This window comes from Hibiscus syriacus, unplaced genomic scaffold (assembly GCF_006381635.1).
Source record: "Hibiscus syriacus cultivar Baekdansim isolate YM2019G1 unplaced genomic scaffold, ASM638163v2 tig00110221_pilon, whole genome shotgun sequence".
In the NCBI taxonomy this organism is placed as follows: Eukaryota; Viridiplantae; Streptophyta; class Magnoliopsida; order Malvales; family Malvaceae; genus Hibiscus; species Hibiscus syriacus.
In genome coordinates, this window is record NW_024062635.1 from 1,494,992 (window position 1) to 1,514,322 (window position 19,331).

General features: G+C 34.0%; 1 protein-coding gene across 1 annotated transcript; it reads right to left on the minus strand.

The window, feature by feature from the left end:
- Positions 1–17,528: 17,528 nt before the first annotated feature.
- Positions 17,529–18,544, minus strand: LOC120114282 (RING-H2 finger protein ATL54-like). Its single transcript, XM_039135246.1, has one exon. The coding sequence runs from the start codon at positions 18,412–18,414 to the stop codon at positions 17,530–17,532; it is 885 nt and encodes a 294-aa protein (XP_038991177.1). The 5' UTR covers positions 18,415–18,544; the 3' UTR covers position 17,529.
- Between the last annotated feature and the right edge of the window lie 787 nt (positions 18,545–19,331).

A 19,331-nucleotide genomic window follows, 5' to 3' on the forward strand; every position in this document is an offset into this window, starting at 1 on the left:
CATGAAAGTTTTATATTGTAACATGCATCGTCAGAAAATCAATATAAATCAGTAATAAAAAAATAAGAGTTCATAAAATATACTATAATATGAGTTTAAAATCCAAAACTAATAAAAATATAATATTCCAAATTCCCTGAAAATTTATACAATAAAAACTAATCGAAAAAGAAATATAACTGAGTCTGAAAATGTTCATACAAAGTCTGGAAAAGAAACGTGCTACTAGAAGATCCTCCGAGTACCAATTGTAATCCTAAATTTCAAAGAGATTTGAAAAGACAGAAACTAAAAGAGTGAGTTATAAAGCTCAATGTGTCCTCTAAGTGCTATAGGTATCGATAACAAATATTAGATACTTCACACAAGAGACATGATGTGTAAATCAAATCATAAAGAACAATAATTAATAGTTCATTCTAGAAATATTTTTCCATAAATTCCACACAACATTACCTTTCACTGAGGAAAAATAGGATGAGGACGTTACCCTCTAAAAAGGTACCCAAATTAGAATACATAAATTAGGATGGGATGTAATCCTCCGTAGAGGATCCCGATCAGAAATAGGACAGGGATATCGCCTCCGTAGAGGATCTGAAGAAGAAATAGAAATCAGAATGATGATATAGCCCTTTAAAGAGGAACCCATATAGGAACAAGACTGGATTTTTACCCTCCGTAAAGGATCTCATGCAAATGAAAAAAATGCATCAATATACAAATTAAAATTATACAACATTAATAAGGAATCAGACTTATCACATATATAAATAATCAGAATATGAACATGCATCCAGATGTCATCATATAATATAATAAAATAAAATATTAAATGTACTAAATGGGTCAAGAGAACATACTTATAGAAGTTAATCAACATAAGCTAAGTCTAATTCTTCCCATGGTCGGTAGCAATAAGTCTTACAAAATGTTGACCTAAAAATAGCACACTATGTTATGTGTACGGAAACCATTTATCTAAACAGAAACAGACCATTAAGTCACTAAACAACACCTATGCGTATCCGAAAATGAATGTGCAGAATTGAACTACGCTGAAAAAAAATGGTCAGGATCTACTAGAGAATGATACAGAGACTCGTGATCACCTTCAAAACATCACACAAAAAAGTGAGTCCAAAATCACATAATTTACTTAACATAATTATAACTTTAAGCGATAAATGACGTAAAATAAGGCTTTGGGTTAGAATTTGGCAAAACATACTTAAGACGTCAAAAAACATCTTGGTATGGGTCAACAAAAAAAAACAAAAAAGTCAATAATCAGTCAACAGTCAGTGGTTAACGGTTAAAGTCAATGATCAATAATCCAATTCGTTTCAAAAAATAGTCTAGTCCGATTTGTTTAATGGCTTGATTAACTAGTTTAAGCAAACCAATTCAGGAAGACCGGTCTAGGGTCAAATTGGTGTCACCAAAAATGTCTCACATACGTACGACAACACGTGGGACACTCTACGGTGGCCGAAGATTTACCAAAAATAAAAAAAATTAAGGCAAAAGGGGAATCACTTATAGATGTCGATTTCCCAAAAAGATCGTCAGAGATGGAGTTTTTATGAAACCCATAACTTCTCCTCCTTCGAAAATGTTAACACTGATAAAGATAGAAGAAATGAGGACACCAGATGAACAGGGTTGTTGAACTATGTTTCGATATAAAAATTTAAGGCAAAATGGTTTTTGGACTTGAATTGAATTTACAAAATGTATTTGGACTTAATTGAATTTATTCAAAATTTACAAAAATAATTCAAAGTTCTTTTAATTTAAAATTGAGCACAAAAATGTTTTTATGAATAGTAGTTTACTATTTGAACAGTAAATTACTATTTGAACAGTAAATCACTGTTTGAACAATAACCCGAGGCTCAAAAATTCCAGTATGTAAAAGGGGAACCGATTCCCCCCAAGGGGGTACCGATTCCCTCACTGTTCATCAGCCCAACGGTCATAATATTTGAATATTATGAAGGGGTATCGATTCCCTATGAAGGGGTACCGATTCCCCCCCCATTCTGGTCAGTCTATTTTTGCAGAAAAATCATTCCCAAATGGCTCTAAAACATCCCCAACGGCTAGATATGACTTCAAACACATTCCAAGCTATAAATACAAGCTAAGGACACTTGAAGAAATAATATAGAACAACTATCCAAGCAATCAAACACAAGAGAAGAATTTTTCATTCTTATTTCATCTTTCTCTTGTATATATTTTGTTCTTGTGAGCTCAATCTTGTAAACACCTACCTTAGAGAGGTTTTCTTGTTTACATTTCTTATCCTTTTGTAAAGGGGAAAGGTTCTAGCTTAGCCCGTGTAAAAGCTAGGGAAAGGTTCTAGTTTAGCCCGAAAAAACTAGGGAGTTTGTAAGGTTACTCTTTATCCTAAAAAAAAGAACAAATTAGTGAATTTGTTGGAAAATCCTTGGTGAGGAGCTAAGGTAGTGGACGTAGACTTTGATTGAGAAAGTCGAACCACTATAAATCGCTGTGCAATTCTCTATTTTTCAATCTCCTTACTCCCTAAACACAAAACCGTTCCGACCCCTCTTTGCAAACCGTTTCGATTGTCGATTCGAGCTTCCGAAAATCCTAACAATTGGCATCAGAGCCTAACTCGTTAAGAAGGTTTAACCACCTTGAGACGATCCTAGAAGAAGCTCTACCAATTCCTGACACAACAGAGAAGATGGTTTCCACCTCCGGCTCGTTCCACATGGAAGACTCCCTACCAAGGGACAAGCCTCCATACTTCAATGGAGACAACTATCATCATTGGAAGAAATTAATGAAGGTATTCATCCAATCCAATGATCTTGATGTATGGGAGATAATCGAGAATGGCTACTCTTCTCCAAAGAAGAAGGAGAAGAAGCGGAGTGACAAAGAACGGAAGAAAGCTCAACTTAATGCCAAGGCCATGCACATGTTGTTTTGTGCATTTGGTCCTGAAATCTATGAAGGGGTTTCTTCATGTTCAAGTGCCAAGGAGCTTTGGAATAAGCTTGAGGAAATCCATGGAAACAAGAAAGAAGAACCAACAAAGGTGATGTTTCTAATGGCTTATGAAGAGCCCGAGGTATCTTCTAACTCAAATGAACTTAATTCATATACATTTGATGAGTTACAAGATGCTTTTAATAGGTTATATTCGGAGTTTGAGACCATGAACTCCAAATATAATAAAATGATTTCAAATTTTAAAATTGAAAATGATTTTCTTTTGAAAACAAAAATAGATTTTGAAAGCCAAAATGAAATTTTAAAAAAGGATTTAGAGCTTTCAAAAATAAAAATTGATAGTTTTGAAAAACAAAATTTTGATTTAAAAGTTAAGCTTGAATGCTTAACAAAAGAAAAAGAAATCATTTTAAATAATTCATTTAGTTCAATAATGACAATATGCTCACATTGCCATTATCATGGTCATTTGGAACATACTTGTCATTTGAAGAAAGGAAAACGTTTTAAAATTAGGCAAGTATGGGTTCCGAAAGGAACAAGGGGCATTGAAACTAACATCCAAGGATCCAAAGAAATTTGGATACCAAAATCTACTTAAATGTCTCTTGTAGGTGTGTGGGAGCAATGATTATGAGAGTGATGATATTCAAGATGCTCTAGCCACACATGAAAAAGGAATGGGTAACCTCTAAGCTTAATGCTTTTAATTTAGGTTATTTGGTTGCTCATTTGATTTTAAGCATGCATGAGTTTTGGTTTTAAATGATTATGCATCATTGTTTTAATCTCATGTATGTTGAAAAGATGATTATGATGAACATTTATTTTTGAGAATTTTTAGTTCATCATAATGAATTTTGGTCAAAATTGGTTTTAAATGCTAATGATATCTCTCTAACAATTGATATCAAATTTCAAAATACTTTGATTTTATAAATTTTAATTTTTGGCCTAAATTTGAATGTTTATGCATGTGGTTTAAATGAAAATGATATCTCTCTAACAATTGATATCAAAATTTTCAAATGCATAGCATTTTTGGAAAACTTTATGCATATGCACTTAATTTTAACAATTGATATTGATATCAAATTTCAACAATTGGTATTGCATAAAGTATTTTAGTCTTGGGTATATTGAATTTCATGTGCTACTAACATGTTTGTTATTTTTTGTTGAAATTCAATTTTGTTCAAGTGTCTTGTTCTTAAAGCTAAATTTTATTTGGAATGTATTTATTGAGGGGGAGCTTTGATTTTTCAAATGATTTTTTAAAATGTAAAATTTACTACTTACTCTCCATAGTTATTTTAAACTTCAAAGATCGAATTATTTTTGATATAACAAAAAGGGGGAGAAGTTTAGTTTGAAAAATTTAATTTTTTAATGAAAAATGGACTAGTATCTTTTTCATTAAATATTTTATTAAGGGGGAGTTTTTTTTGCCAAAAACAAATTTTCAAATGTTTTGTTATATCAAAAAGGGGGAGATTGTTGAACTATGTTTCGATATAACAATTTAAGGCAAAATGGTTTTTGGACTTGAATTGAATTTACAAAATGTATTTGGACTTAATTGAATTTATTCAAAATTTACAAAAATAATTCAAAGTTCTTTTAATTTAAAATTGAGCACAAAAATGTTTTTATGAACAGTAGTTTACTATTTGAACAGTAAATTACTATTTGAACAGTAAATCACTGTTTGAACAATAACCGAGGCTCAAAAATTCCAGTATGTAAAAGGGGAACCGATTCCCCCCAAGGGGGTACCGATTCCCTCACTGTTCATCAGCCCAACGATCATAATATTTGACTATTATGAAGGGGTATCGATTCCCTATGAAGGGGTATCGATTCCCCCCATTCTGGGCAGTCTATTTTTGCAGAAAAATCATTCTCAAACGGATCCAAAACATCCCCAACGGCTAGATATGACTTCAAACACATTCCAAGCTATAAATACAAGCTAAGGACACTTGAAGAAATAATATAGAACAACTATCCAAGCAATCAAACACAAGAGAAGAATTTTTCATTCTTATTTCATCTTTCTCTTGTATATATTTTGTTCTTGTGAGCTCAATCTTGTAAACACCTACCTTAGAGAGGTTTTCTTGTTTACATTTCTTATCCTTTTGTAAAGGGGAAAGGTTCTAGCTTAGCCCGTGTAAAAGCTAGGGAAAGGTTCTAGTTTAGCCCGGAAAAACTAGGGAGTTTGTAAGGTTACTCTTTATCCTCAAAAGAAAGAACAAATTAGTGAATTTGTTGGAAAATACTTGGTGAGGAGCTAAGGTAGTGGACGTAGACTTTGATTGAGAAAGTCGAACCACTATAAATCGCTGTGCAATTCTCTATTTTTCAATCTCCTTACTCCCTAAACACAAAACCGTTCCGACCCCTCTTTGCAAACCGTTCCGGTTGTCGATTCGAGCTTCCGAAAATCCTAACAAGGGTCAATGAGACAAACATAATGACATTGGAGGTGTCAAGTACAATAGCACATATGACAGTGTAAAGGAAAAAGAACAAAAAATATTGGTAGAGAATAGAGATAATATGAGACGGAGAAGAACGAAGACCACTACTCCCCAAATAAAAAAACAAAAAAATGAATTTGAGAGAGAATGTGTTTGTTAACCCTAAATCAATGGGATAATTACAACCATGAACCTTAGGTTTTTGAAGAATTCACAAAAAGGCTTAGAAATTTACCAACACTTCACTTTAACCCAACTTTTGGGGTGTTATAATTCGTAATGATAATGGCTTAGAGTTCTTTAATTCTAAGTGTTGTGATTTTTTCAAGACTCTTGATATTATCCATCAAAGTAGTTCTGTTCATACTTCTCAATAAATTGAGGTAACTGAACAGAAACAAAAACATCTTCTTGAAGTTTCTAGGGCGCTTAGATTTTGTTCTGGTGTCCTAATTAAGCTTTAGGGTAAGTGCATCCTAACTGCATGTTATCTCATAAACAAACTTCCTTTAATTGTTCTTGGTTAGAAAACCCCTTTTCAATTATTTCATACCAAATAGCCTACTCTTTCTCATCTTAGAGTGTTTGGTTATTTGTGTTATGTCACTAAAACTAAATATAAGAACAGATTTTCTTCTAAGGCTATTCCTTCAAGTTTTTGGGTTATTCTTTTACTCAAAAAGGTTATCTTTTGTTTAACCTTTTACTTATGTTTTTTGTCAGCAAAAATGTTTATTTATATGAAGATGTATTATTAAAACTTGTTCTTCTCGCCTCTCTATCCTTGATTTCAAATCTTTGGTTCTAACTCCTCCACATTATGGTTCTCCATCACCTTCACCTATTATTCATTCTCCTCTATATTCAGTCAAAATTATCAGCTCTTCTGTGTTTTATCAATCTTCTTTGGTTTCACCTATTGTTCCTCGAAGGTATTCTAGGTTGTCTAAGCCTCCAAAATAGTTGCATATTTATGTTTATTCTGGCCAATCTGTTTCCCTTCCATATTCATGTATGTATCTCATTTTCAATTATATTTCATATACTTACATTCTCATACTCAATTTTTTCTTTTTACCTCATCCACTTTATTTGAACCCAATTCTTATACAGAAGTTGTAACACCCCCAACCGTACCCGACCCTATTACGAATTCGAGGTGTCACATTGATTGATCAAAACTTTTAAAACTTATTAAAATCATGAAAATGTAAACTTTCATTAAAATAAAGTTAATAATTTACATAAGTACGATCAAAATATTACAAAAAATGATCAGAGCATATGTAAAATAAACTTTTCTACATGCCAACACCTTTGATATAACAAAATGCATACTGTGAATTTACTTCTGATATGGTCTTCGAGTGGAGGTATGTTGTTCTGCTGGACCTAGGTCTGATCCTTCTGCTTCTCATTACCTACGTGTAAAACTTACACGCTAAGTCATAGACTTAGTGAGCCATAAAAATATAATAATGCATTTCTTATAAATATGAACATGCAATGTAATTATTCAAATAAAATCATAACTATCATATCATTATTCCATCATATCACATATTATTCATTGTAAACAATAATAACATGATAGCACATAATAATGTAAACACTTTTTATATCTTTTTTAGTCCCATGTACATTACTGAGAACTTAAGGTATGCGAGTACATTGATGTTGTGTACATATGATGTCACCACAGCTCATATAAGGGTCCATTGAGTGGCATGTGAAATTTTTCCTAAAAGGCCTCATGTATATGTCCCAAAGGACCTATGTATATGTCCCGAATGACCTATTTACCCTCGACTCTTGGAATACGAACTATACCTATAGCTCTCATTTCACATAACATGGACATTATCATTATTCTTTATATATTCATATCATCATTACTTCATCTTATATTCATGTACTCATTTTATTTCTCTTATAATCACATATGTCTTCTCTTCTGTCACATATCACATGTACATATAGCATGTATCAAATCATATAAACATATATAACTTATGCATGTGTTTATAATGATCATAATATATGCATGTTTATAACTATTGGACCATGAAAACTAGCATAGGAAATAGACTTATCACAAGTCTTCTTTTCATTGAACTACACCTATAGTATGCACTCACATTAGCCTCACTTAATTCCAAAATCCACTTCTATGATTTTATCACTTTGGATCGATCCTAACTCTGCGGTCGTTCCGGAACTTGCTTGTACTCGATATCTACATAATCATACATTTTATACATATATCAGCAATCTAAACATCATAATTCGATCCTAATAATCTTAAGCTAAAAGAAAGGCTTTATAAAATTTTCTACTTGAGTAGTATCGATACTATCCTGAATGGTACTGATACTTCCTTAGCTGTGGTATCGATACCAAGCCGGGGTATCGATACCCATTTTCGATTCTGTAATCCTTATTTCAAAAATGGTATCAATACTGACCGTATGGTATCAATACCCTTGGTATCGATACTACCTTTCCTGGTATCGTTACTCCATGAATAACTTTGTCAAATTCAGGCTTATGGTATCGATATTGTTCAACCTGTATCGATACCCCTATATAAAAAATCACTATTTTACTCTTGAAGTATCAGTACTGGATGAAGAAGTACCTATACTCATAGCCCAGATTTCACTTTTAAAACCAGAAAATTTATCCATATCAACTCAAATCCTTCATGTCTTATTCCCTTTCATACTCTTAATTGAGGTACACATACTCAAACCAATTTCTATTTGTCTAACACATATTTATCTTCAAAATCTCCTCCTATATCTTAAAATTAAGAATCTTACCAAATTTCCAACATGTTCTAATTTCAATTCTAACACTTCATACTTCTTAATTTAACTAATGACGAGTCAAATTTAGTTTCAAATTCTACTTATCAACTCTTTTTCAAGATTTCACTTATAAACCTGTTATCTTTAATCCTTTATAACTCCTTTATCTTTTGATTTTAAGATAACTTAAGCATATTTTTCATCTAAGGATCATAAACCAAACTTAAATTCAATCCAAAGTCAACTAACAATAAGGCTTACCTTGTTATGGTAGCTCACGGCTGAAGAGAAAGAAGAGTGAAAAAGAGTTCTCTAGAAACTTTCTTTTTACTTTAATTCTTCAACTCCATATATCCTTACCATAATATATTTTTAATTCATCTCTAGGTCAAATGACCATTTTTCCCTTCCATTCTCCCTTATTTTCTATTTAGTCCTATACAAATTTTTTAATATAAGTCCCTAAACTTTTCAATTTTTATACTTTAGTCATTAAATTCTAAAGTTTTTCAATTTAGTCTCTAACTCGGTTTTGAGGATGTTACAAATCTCCCCCTTAAGAAAATTCTTCATCCAATTTTCACTACACAAAGAGATGAGGGTAGTGATTCCTCATGTCCTCTTCACGCTCCCACGTTGCTTCCTCTATCTTGTGATTTCTCCATAATACCTTAACCAATGGAATAGTTTTATTCCTTAACAGTTTCACCTCATATGACAATATTTGTATCGGTTCTTCTTCATAAGTCAAGTCAGGTTGAACCTCTATCTCTTCTGTTGTCACAATATGGGAGGGATCGAATCTATATCTCCGAAGCATTGAAACGTGGAAAATATCATAAATCTTCTCCATTTCAGGTGGCAAGGCTAATTGGTATGCCACTGGTCCTACTCTCTTAACGATCTCATAGGGTCCAATAAACCGAGGACTAAACTTTCCCCATCGTCCAAAACTCAACACTTTCTTCCACGGAGACACCTTTAAGAATGCTTTATCTCCAACTTGAAATTCTATCTCTTTTCTCTTAAGATAAACATATGATTTTTGTCTATCAGCTTTCGCTTTGAGATAATTCTGAATCACTTGAACTTTTTCTTCCCCCTCCTGAATCAACTCAGGACCAAGAACTTCTTGGTCTTTAAGCTCGTACCAATTCAAGGGAGTACGTCATTTTCTCCCATGTAGAGCCTCATAGGGAGCCATCTTAATGCTTGAGTGGTAGCTATTGTTGCAAGCAAATTCGGCAAGTGGCAAGTATTTTTCTCACGATCCTTTAAACTCTATTACACAGGCTCTCAACATATCCTCCAGAAATTGGATAGTCCACTCGGATTGTCCATCGGTCTGTGGATGAAATGTTGTACTAAAGTTCAATCGAGTTCCTAAAGCTTCATGAAAAGTCTTTCAAAACCTCGATGTGAATCTAGGATCTTGATCAGAAACAATTAAAACTGGTACACCATGTAATCTAATAATCTCCCTGATATACAATTCAACATACTTATCCATGGAGAAATCAGTTCTTACTGGAATGAAATGAGCTGATTTAGTCAATCTATCCACTATTACCCAAATTGAATCTCTTTTACTTGGAGTCAGTAGCAACCCTGTCACAAAATACATCGTCACATTCTCCCACTTCCATTGAGGAACAGGCATTGGTTGCAATAGTCATGATGGAACTTGATGTTTAACTTTGACTTGCTGATAAGTCAAGCACTTGGACACAAATTCTGTAATAATTCTTTTCATTCCAGGCCACCAATATCGACTCTTGAGATCCATATACATCTTGATTCCACCCTGGTGCATCGTCAATGGACTACAATGAGCTTCTGTTAATAGTTCATTCTTCAACTCATTATCATCTGGAATCACTAATCTTCTTTGGTAATACAGATTCCCATCATCTTTAATTTTATAATCATTAATCTCTTTATTCTTACTTATTGTAACCTCTTCAAACATTTTTTGTATTTGGTTTGCAATTCCTTAATTCTATCTAGCCATGTGGGCTTAAGGTTCAATTTTGTACATAGTGCACCATCTCTTTCTAAAGACAACCTGGCATCTAAAGCTCGTAAGGTTGCAAACATCTTCCGACTCAGAGCATCCGCCACCATGTTTGATTTTCCAGGGTGGAAATCGATTACCATATCATAGTCTTTTAGAAATTCCACCCATCACCTTTGTCTTAAGTCCAACTCTTTCTGGGTCATCAAATACTTCAAGCTCTTATGATTGGTATATAAATAACAACGTTCACCATATAAGTAGTTACGCCAAATCTTAAGAGCAAACACTACTACAACCAACTCTATATCTTGCGTTGGATAGTTCTTCTCATGGGGTTTCAATTGTCTCGACACATAAGCCATCACCTTGCCCTCTCGCGTCAGCACACATCCCAAGCAATTATGGGACACGTCACTATAAACCACATAGTTCTTGCCAGATTTAGGTTGAATCAATACTGGAGCTTCTGTCAAAATTTTCTTCAATATTTCAAAACTTTCTTGACACTCAGGAGTCCAATCAAATGCCACATGTTTTCTCATCAACTTGGTTAAATGTAAAGCTATCATCGAAAAGTTCTTAACGAACCTTCGATAATAACCTGCAAGTCCCAGAAAACTTCAAACTTCAGATATATTCTTTGGAACCTCCCATTCTAGAATGTCTTTTATATTCTCTGTATCAACCCTAATTTATTCCGCATAAATCACATATCCAAGGAATGTCACTTCATTCAACCAAAACTCACATTTAGATAGTTTGACATATAACTTCTTATCTCTTAGAATATGCAAAATTATCCTCAGGTGAGCACTATATACTTTATTCGTTTTCGAATACACTAATATATCATCGATGAAAACAACTATGAATTGGTCCAGATAAGGTTGCAATATTCTATTCATTAGGTCCATAAAGGCAGCTGGTGCATTCGTAACTCTGAAAGGCATAACAATGAACTCGTAGTGACCATACCTCGTTCTAAATATCATTTTTGGAATATCTTTCTCCTGAATCTTCAACTGGTGATATATAGATCGTAAATCGTTCTTAGAGAAAACTAAATCTCCTTTCAACTGATCAACCAAATCATCAATTCTAGGGAGAGGATACTTATTCTTGATAGTCACCTTGTTGAGCTGCCTATAGTCAATGCAGAGACGCATCGACCCATCTTTCTTTCTAACAAACAACACTGGAGCTCCTCAGGGTGATACACTTGGTCTAATGAATCCTTTATCCAATAATTCCTTTAACTGAATCTTCAACTCATACAACTCTTTTGGAGCCATTTTGTACGGTGCCATTGCAATAGGGGCGGTTCCAGGCATTATCTCAATCTGAAATTCCACCTCTCTATCTGGAGGTAACCCTGGCAACTCTGCAGGAAAGACATCGAAAAATTCTCTGACTATAGAAATTTCTTCTAATCCTTTCTCCTTAGTTCTAGTATCCAGCTCATTAGTAATGAAACCCTGAGATCCTTGTAGTAATAACTTCTTTGTTGACATCACTGATATAGAATTTGCCAATGAATTCCATCTTTCACTGAACACTATTACTACTAATCCATATGAACTGATTAATGTTACGCTCTTCAGTCTACAATCAACATTTGTATGATAGTGATATAACTAGTCCATTCCTAGTATCACTTTGAATTCGTCAAAGGGTAATTCCATCAGATTAGTAGGGAATTCAATTCCCTGAATCCATATGGGACACCCTCAACACACTCTATTTATCCTAGCACTATGTCCTAATGGATTTGTCACTATTACATCACTACTAGTAGCTTCTAATTGAATTCCCAATTATCTCACTAATTTACTACTAATATATGAGTATGTAGACCCCGGATTAATCAATACCATAACACATTTATCATACAGTAGAAAAGTACTTGCAATTATCTCTGGATCATCACGATCTTCATTAGTCTTGATGTTATACACTCGAGCAGTGGAGCGTACTTCCTGTTGAGTAGAGAATTCCGACTGATTTCTTCCTCTACCTCTACCTCGTCCTCTCTGAGACATCGAAGTAGATTGCTCTGACTGTGGAGGCTCTCCGACCCTTAATGGACAATCTGTCATGAAATTTCATGTTTCCCCACATCGAAAACAAGCTCAGGATTTTACTCTATATATACTACTATGGTTTCTTTCACAAATCTGACATTGTCTGACTTGTCCCTGCTGTGCTCTCCCATCACCAGACCCTATTGATTGAGTCTTTCTAGTTCTTATCTGGTTTGATCCCCTAGCAGAGGATGCCACTGACTCAGATCTCGCATGAGATCAAAAACCAGAATCCCTACCTCTCTTGGATGGTGCAAAACTCGATGAAGCCTCAGTTCTTTTAGACGGTTGGGCTCTTTGCTCCCCAAACCGTTCATTAAGGGCTCTCTCTAGAGCTTTAGTATGATTCACTACATCTTGAAACACGGACAAGTTCAATACGATCAACATCTCTTTTAACCTTGGGCGCAAGCCCTCAACAAACCACTTGCATGCGTCTTTCTCTGTCGGAATCAACTCAGCTGCAAAATGAGTTAACTTGTTAAACTCGTACTCATATTCATACACAGTGTGGTTCCATTGCTTCAGAGTCAAAAATTCTTACTTCATCTGTTTGATGAACTGATCTCCTATTTACTTGTGCTTAAACTCTTTTAGAAACAAAGACCATGACACCTGATCACTGGTCATCCTCATAGTGACATTCGTCCACTAGATTCTCTCTTGCCCACGAAGCAAGAAGACTACTTCATCTAACTTCTCCATATCAGAATAGTGGAGTCCATCTAACATGATCTTCACATCATTGAACCAGAGGTCCGCAGCAACAGGACCTTCCTCTGCGTCACCTTTGAACTCAGGAGCTCATAATTCCTTTAACTCCTTTGCTATGTTCATCCTCTGAGTTGAGAAAGAATGAGGTTGGAAATGCGTCAAGATAGCGTCCAACGTCATGAAGAAAACGTCTTGGTCTTGTACAGGTACTCCAGAAGGTGCATGTCCTTTACCTTTCCTGGCTAGGGCAGGTGAATTACTACTCTCAGCTGGCCTATCATCTCTCGCTTCACTTCGGGAGCTATCATGTCCAGACATCTAATAAGAGATAACCATATATCTCTATTAGCAAAACAACATACTCGTTACTGTTATCAGATCAGAAGTTCTTACTTTTATGTTGGCATGTACACATTTAAAGACACTCTAGACTCTAGTTTATGCCTAGAATTGGCTAAACCGTAGCTCTGATACCATTAAATATAACATCCCCAACCCGTACCCGACCCGAATACGAATCCGAGGTGTCACAATGACTGATCAAAACTTTTAAAACTTATAAAATCATAAAAATTTAAACTTTCATTAAAATAAAGTTAATAATTTACATAAGTACGATCAAAATATTACAAAAACTTATTAGAGCATATGTAAATTACACTTTTCTACATGCCAACACATTTGATATAACAAAATACATACTGTGAATTTACTTCTGATCTGGTCTACGAGTGGAGGTATGTTGTTCTGCTGGACCTAGGTCTGATCCTCTTACTTCTCAGTACCTACATGTAAAACTTATACGCTAAGTCATAGACTTATAAAAATATAATAATGTATTTCCTATAAATATGAACATGCAATGTAATTATTCAAATAAAATCATAACTATCATATCATTATTCTATCATATCACATATTATTCATTGTAAACAATAATAACATGATAGAACATAATAATGTTATCATGTTAACACTTTTTATATCTTTTATAGGCTTATGTACATTACTGAGAACTTAAGGAGTGCGATTACATTGAGGTTGTGCACATATGTTGTCCCCACAGCTCATATAAGGGTCCACTGAGTGGCATGTGAAATTTGTCCTGAATGACCTCATGTATATGTCCCGAAGGACCTATGTAACCATCGACTCTTGGCATGCCAACTATACCTATAGCTCTCATATCACATATCACATGCACATATAGCATATTCATAACTATTGGACCATGAAAACTAACATAGGAAATAGACTTATCACAAGTTTTTTTTCCATTGAACTAGTATGCACTCACCTTAGCCTTACTTAATTCCAAAATCCATTTCTATGATTTTATCTCTTTGGATTGATCCTAACTCTACGGTCATTCCAGAACTTGCTTGTACTCGATATCTACACAATCATACATTTTATACACATATCATCAATCTAAACATCATAATTTGATCCTAATAATCTTAAGCTAAAAGAAAGGCTTTATATAAATTTCTACTTGAGTAGTATCGATACTATCCTTAATTATACATATACTTCCTTAGCTGTGGTATCGATACCAAGCCGGGGTATCGATACCCATTTTTGATTCTGTAATACTTATTTAAAAAATGGTACTGATACTGATCTTATGGTATCGGTACCCTTGGTATCGATATTACTTTCACAAGTATTGATACTCCATGAATAACGTTGTCAAATTCAGGCTTATAGTATCAATACTGTTCAACCAGCATCGATACCCCTATACCAAAAATCACTATTTTACTCTTGAAGTATCGGTACTGGATGAAGAAGTATTGATACTCTTAGACCAGATTTCACTTTTAAAACCCAAAAATTTATCCATATCAACTCAAATCCTTCATGTCTTATTCCCTTTCATACTCTTAACTCAAGTACACATACTTAAACCAATTTCTATTCACCTAACACATTTTTATCTTCAAAATCTCCTCCTATATCTTGAAATTAAGAATCATACCAAATTTCCAACATGTTCTAATTTCAATTCTAACACTTCATACTTCTTAATTTAACTGATGACAAGTCAAGTTTATTTTCAAATTCTACTTATCAACTCTTTTCCAAGATTTTACTTTTAAACCCCTTATTTTTAATCCTTTCTAACTCCTTCATTTTTTGATTTTAAGATAACATAAGCTTTCCTTAAGCTTAAGTATCATATAAGGATCATAAACCAAACTTAAATTCAATCCAAAATCAACTAACAAGAAGACTCACCTTGTTATGGTAGCTCACGACTGAAGATAAAGAAGAGTGAAGAAGAGTTCTCTGAAAACTTTCTTTTTCCTTTAATTCTTCAACTCCACGTGTATATATCCTTACCACAATATATTTTTAATTCATCTATAGGTCAAATGACCATTTTTCCCTTCCATTCCTCCTTCTTTGCTACTTAGTCCTACACAAAATTTTCAATATAAGTCCCTAAACTTTTCAATTTTTTACTTTAGTCACTAAATTCTAAAGTTTTACAATTTAGTCACTAACCGGTTTTGAGGATGTTACAGAAGTTATTAAATTTTTGTGTGGATTCAAGCCATGAAAGAAGAAATTCAAGTCTTGAAAACTAGTGGTACATGGTATGTGGTTCTTTTGCCACCAAATAAAATTCTCATTGGTCGCAAATGAGTCTACAAAATCAAATACAACTTCTGATACTATTGAAAGATATAAGGCATGCCTTGTAGCCAAGGGGTATAGTTAAAGAAAGGGTGTTGACTATGTCGATACTTTTTCTCTTGTGGTTAAACTTGTCACTGTTTGGTTTGTTTTGATATTTGCTGTTAAGTTTAGTGTTAAATTTGATACTCATAGAATGATATCAAGTTAAGTTTATGAAACTTATAATTGCATGATTATTGATAATCTCTTGAAAATGAATCAATATATGAACTTTAAGGCTTAACTTTGAATGATTCATGTTTAAGTGATGTTGTTGATGATTGTATCTGATTTGCTTGTTGAGGTTTTGATATATGGTGAGAGTAATTTGATGTTAAATGCTCTCAACTTGAATTGTTAGATGAAAAAAATAAGTTTTTTGAGGTTAGTAAAACTTAAGCCGATTTGTAAAATTTTATACGTTTAATTTTGAAACCCAAGTTTTAGTGTCGAAATTAGGGGCTCTGTTTTTTAAATTGGGCACACAATTTTGAAATTGAGCTTTAAATTTTAAAATTTTGTCTTTAATTTATAACTTTATCAATTGGCGTCAGAATTGGACCATTTTTTAATTAATTTCGAAAGAGCATGTGTCTAATAATATTTCAAATCAATTAAAATGAATATATCAAATTATTCTTGAAAGATTTACAATTTAAAAATTACTCCTTAAAATGTGTAGAATTGTCACATTGTCTCCTTTGAAGAAATTCTTTGTTTTGAGGTTCTTATGTTTGTTGTTTATGAAAATCGGTCCATGATTATGAGAATGTTGATAAGTTTGAGAGTTTTATTGTCTATTTTAGATTTGATACGAATAAATTAAGTTACGATCAATCAATGTGATATCATTGAATTGATTCTCAATTAATCGAGTTAGAGGTGTTACAATATATATATCAAGAATACCAATACTCAAGATTAAGTATTGATACCATATTTTCTTAAATGCATAATGAACTTGTTATATTAAGGTATAATTAAAATTTGTTCAGGTTTATTTTTACCCATTTATTATCTTAAATTAAAACCTTTGAAATGTCTTGATTATAGCATTTTAGAAGCTGCAGGGACATCAAAGGTTCATTTCACTTGGGTTCTCCAATAGACACAAATAAGATCAATGCTAAAATTTGAACATTTTCTATTGTTGAACAATAGACAGATCTGCACCTCTACATGCCTAGTTTTGCATAGGCAACAATAATTAAACAACAAGATAACATAATCATTTTTGTCTCAAAAAGTTTACTAACGATTCACAATTGCTCCAACAAGGATCATTTTTTTTCATGAACCTTGTTCATGTGTATTATTATAAGAGTTATGCATCATCTATTACTCTAGTTTCTTGAGATCATATATATAAAGAAAACTCACAGCTTGTTGGGTTCCCAAGACATTTTATAGTATGTTTGTCATTTCTTTTAGCCAATCAAATATTTCCCTGTTCCATTTTGGTCACTCAATTTTTTTTCTTTAAAATCATACCTAACGTTACGTTTTGGTCACTCGTTGTTAGAAAATTAATGGTGGTGTTGACGTGTCACCTTAAGGTTATGTCACGTCATTATTGAAAAGAAATATCAATCTATTTATTTTTAAACAGAACCAAAATGTAAGGTTATGTATGATTTTGAAAAACAAATAATTAGGTGACCAAAATGAAACTACGGAAATAGGTGCATGACTAAATATGATATTTACCTAAAGTATTTTTAGTGTCAAAATCAGTTTTAGACTTACCCTCACTTGTTTCCCTTACCCAATTCATTATCTGAATTACCATTACCATTAACAAGACCATGGCTGATTTGAGAAGCTGCCATGGAATCCAAAGAAACTGGTCTTCTCATAGGTTGAATCCCATCCTCTGTTCCTTCATTTTCAACAGCCATTTCCTCTATTTCACTTGTTCCACCGTCAGTTCCTCTCTCAGATTCTTCCACAGCCACCACTTGGGTTTCTTCAGCTCCTCCGGAGTCTTCAGACGAAGACGATGGTCCCCTATTACCGGCGTTGGAAACAATCGGTGCTCGGCTCATAGGACAGTTAGTGTGCGATCTAAGCCAATTATCAATACAAGATATGTGAAAAGCATGGCTACAGTTAGGCAACAGTCTAAGAGTCTCGTCCTCTTGGAACTCGTTCAAGCAAACACAACACTCCGTCCTTTCAACAAGACCCTCTCCTCTCTTATACTTACAAACCGCGATGGAACGGATGATGGAGGATTGCAAACCAACCGTGTTGATGTACCAGATGGGATGGTCAACGATGGGACCATGATCTTCATCCACGAATTCGTCGCGGCCCGCCTCCAATGATCTCCTCCTCCGAGCATTAGAACGTCTTCTAGCGTAGTAAACTAAACAGCATAGAGCCAGAAAAGTGGAGACAAGGAGCGTTGAAGTTATGATCACGAACGTTTTCAGTTTCTTTGAATCAGAAAGAGGAGTCGGAGGAGGAGGAGGAGGGTATTGATGAACATAAGATGGGTCAGGCTCAAAAGAGCAAAAACCAGGGCAAAACTCATAACATACTGCACGACAGTAGTCGTAACAAAAATCGCAGTTAGTTGTTGAGGTTTCATTGGTACAACCAGAAGTTAACTTTCTATGTTGGAAACCCATTTAGAGGAACCATCAAAGCAAAAGCCAAAAAGAAGAAAATTCTGGAAACAGGAAGAAAGAAATCAAAGAGGGTAACGAGTAGGAGAAAACTAGGGAAGGTGTTGGTGGCTCCAACCAACTACTTTTAGTTTATTGATGAAAAAGATTGGAATAACATCAAAATATAAAAATATATGGAGGAGAATACAATGACAGCTCACAAGACCTCAATGAAGTAGAAGAAGAAATATGAAAGAATTAAGACACAACAAAACGAGAATTTGACTCTTTGATACTAATAATTACTTTCTTGAAGCTCGATTTATATTCACCCATAAATATATTTGTTTTAGGCTGTTAGGAGTAGTAGTAGATAGTCATTTAAGGATATGAACCAATACATATAAGATAACATGCAACAAAATTGTTGATAGATAAATCACTTTGAATCATTTTAAAACCTTAATACAAATATGAATAAAGATATGAAAGAATAACAATACAAAATTACCAAACAACTCGCTAAAATAAAAGCATGGAGCCTATTGTTTGCTTGGCCAAGATGTTTCTCCAGTTTTCTTTTATTTTCCCTTTTATGATTGGCTATCAACTAATCTTCCCTCTATGGTTGCTTTCACAGCGAGATACCATAGAGTTGCTTCCATGCGTGGAAGCACAGAAACTACTTTGTTTTCACAGGTAAGTCCTACGGTGTCGACTGCTTGAATTAAGGTAGCGTCAAGTGCATGGACCGAGGTCAATGCGTTATGGTGACTGAAGCATTCAATGGCAGCCACCCCTTCTAGGGTGGGCTGCTCTTAATACGTGGAGTCTGGGCTATAACAAGGACGTCGGCATTGTGACAGTCCTGCAAGCTGAGTTATGAGTCATTTTTTAAGGTTTACAAGCTTGGTCTAGTGGCTTTGAGCACATCCCAG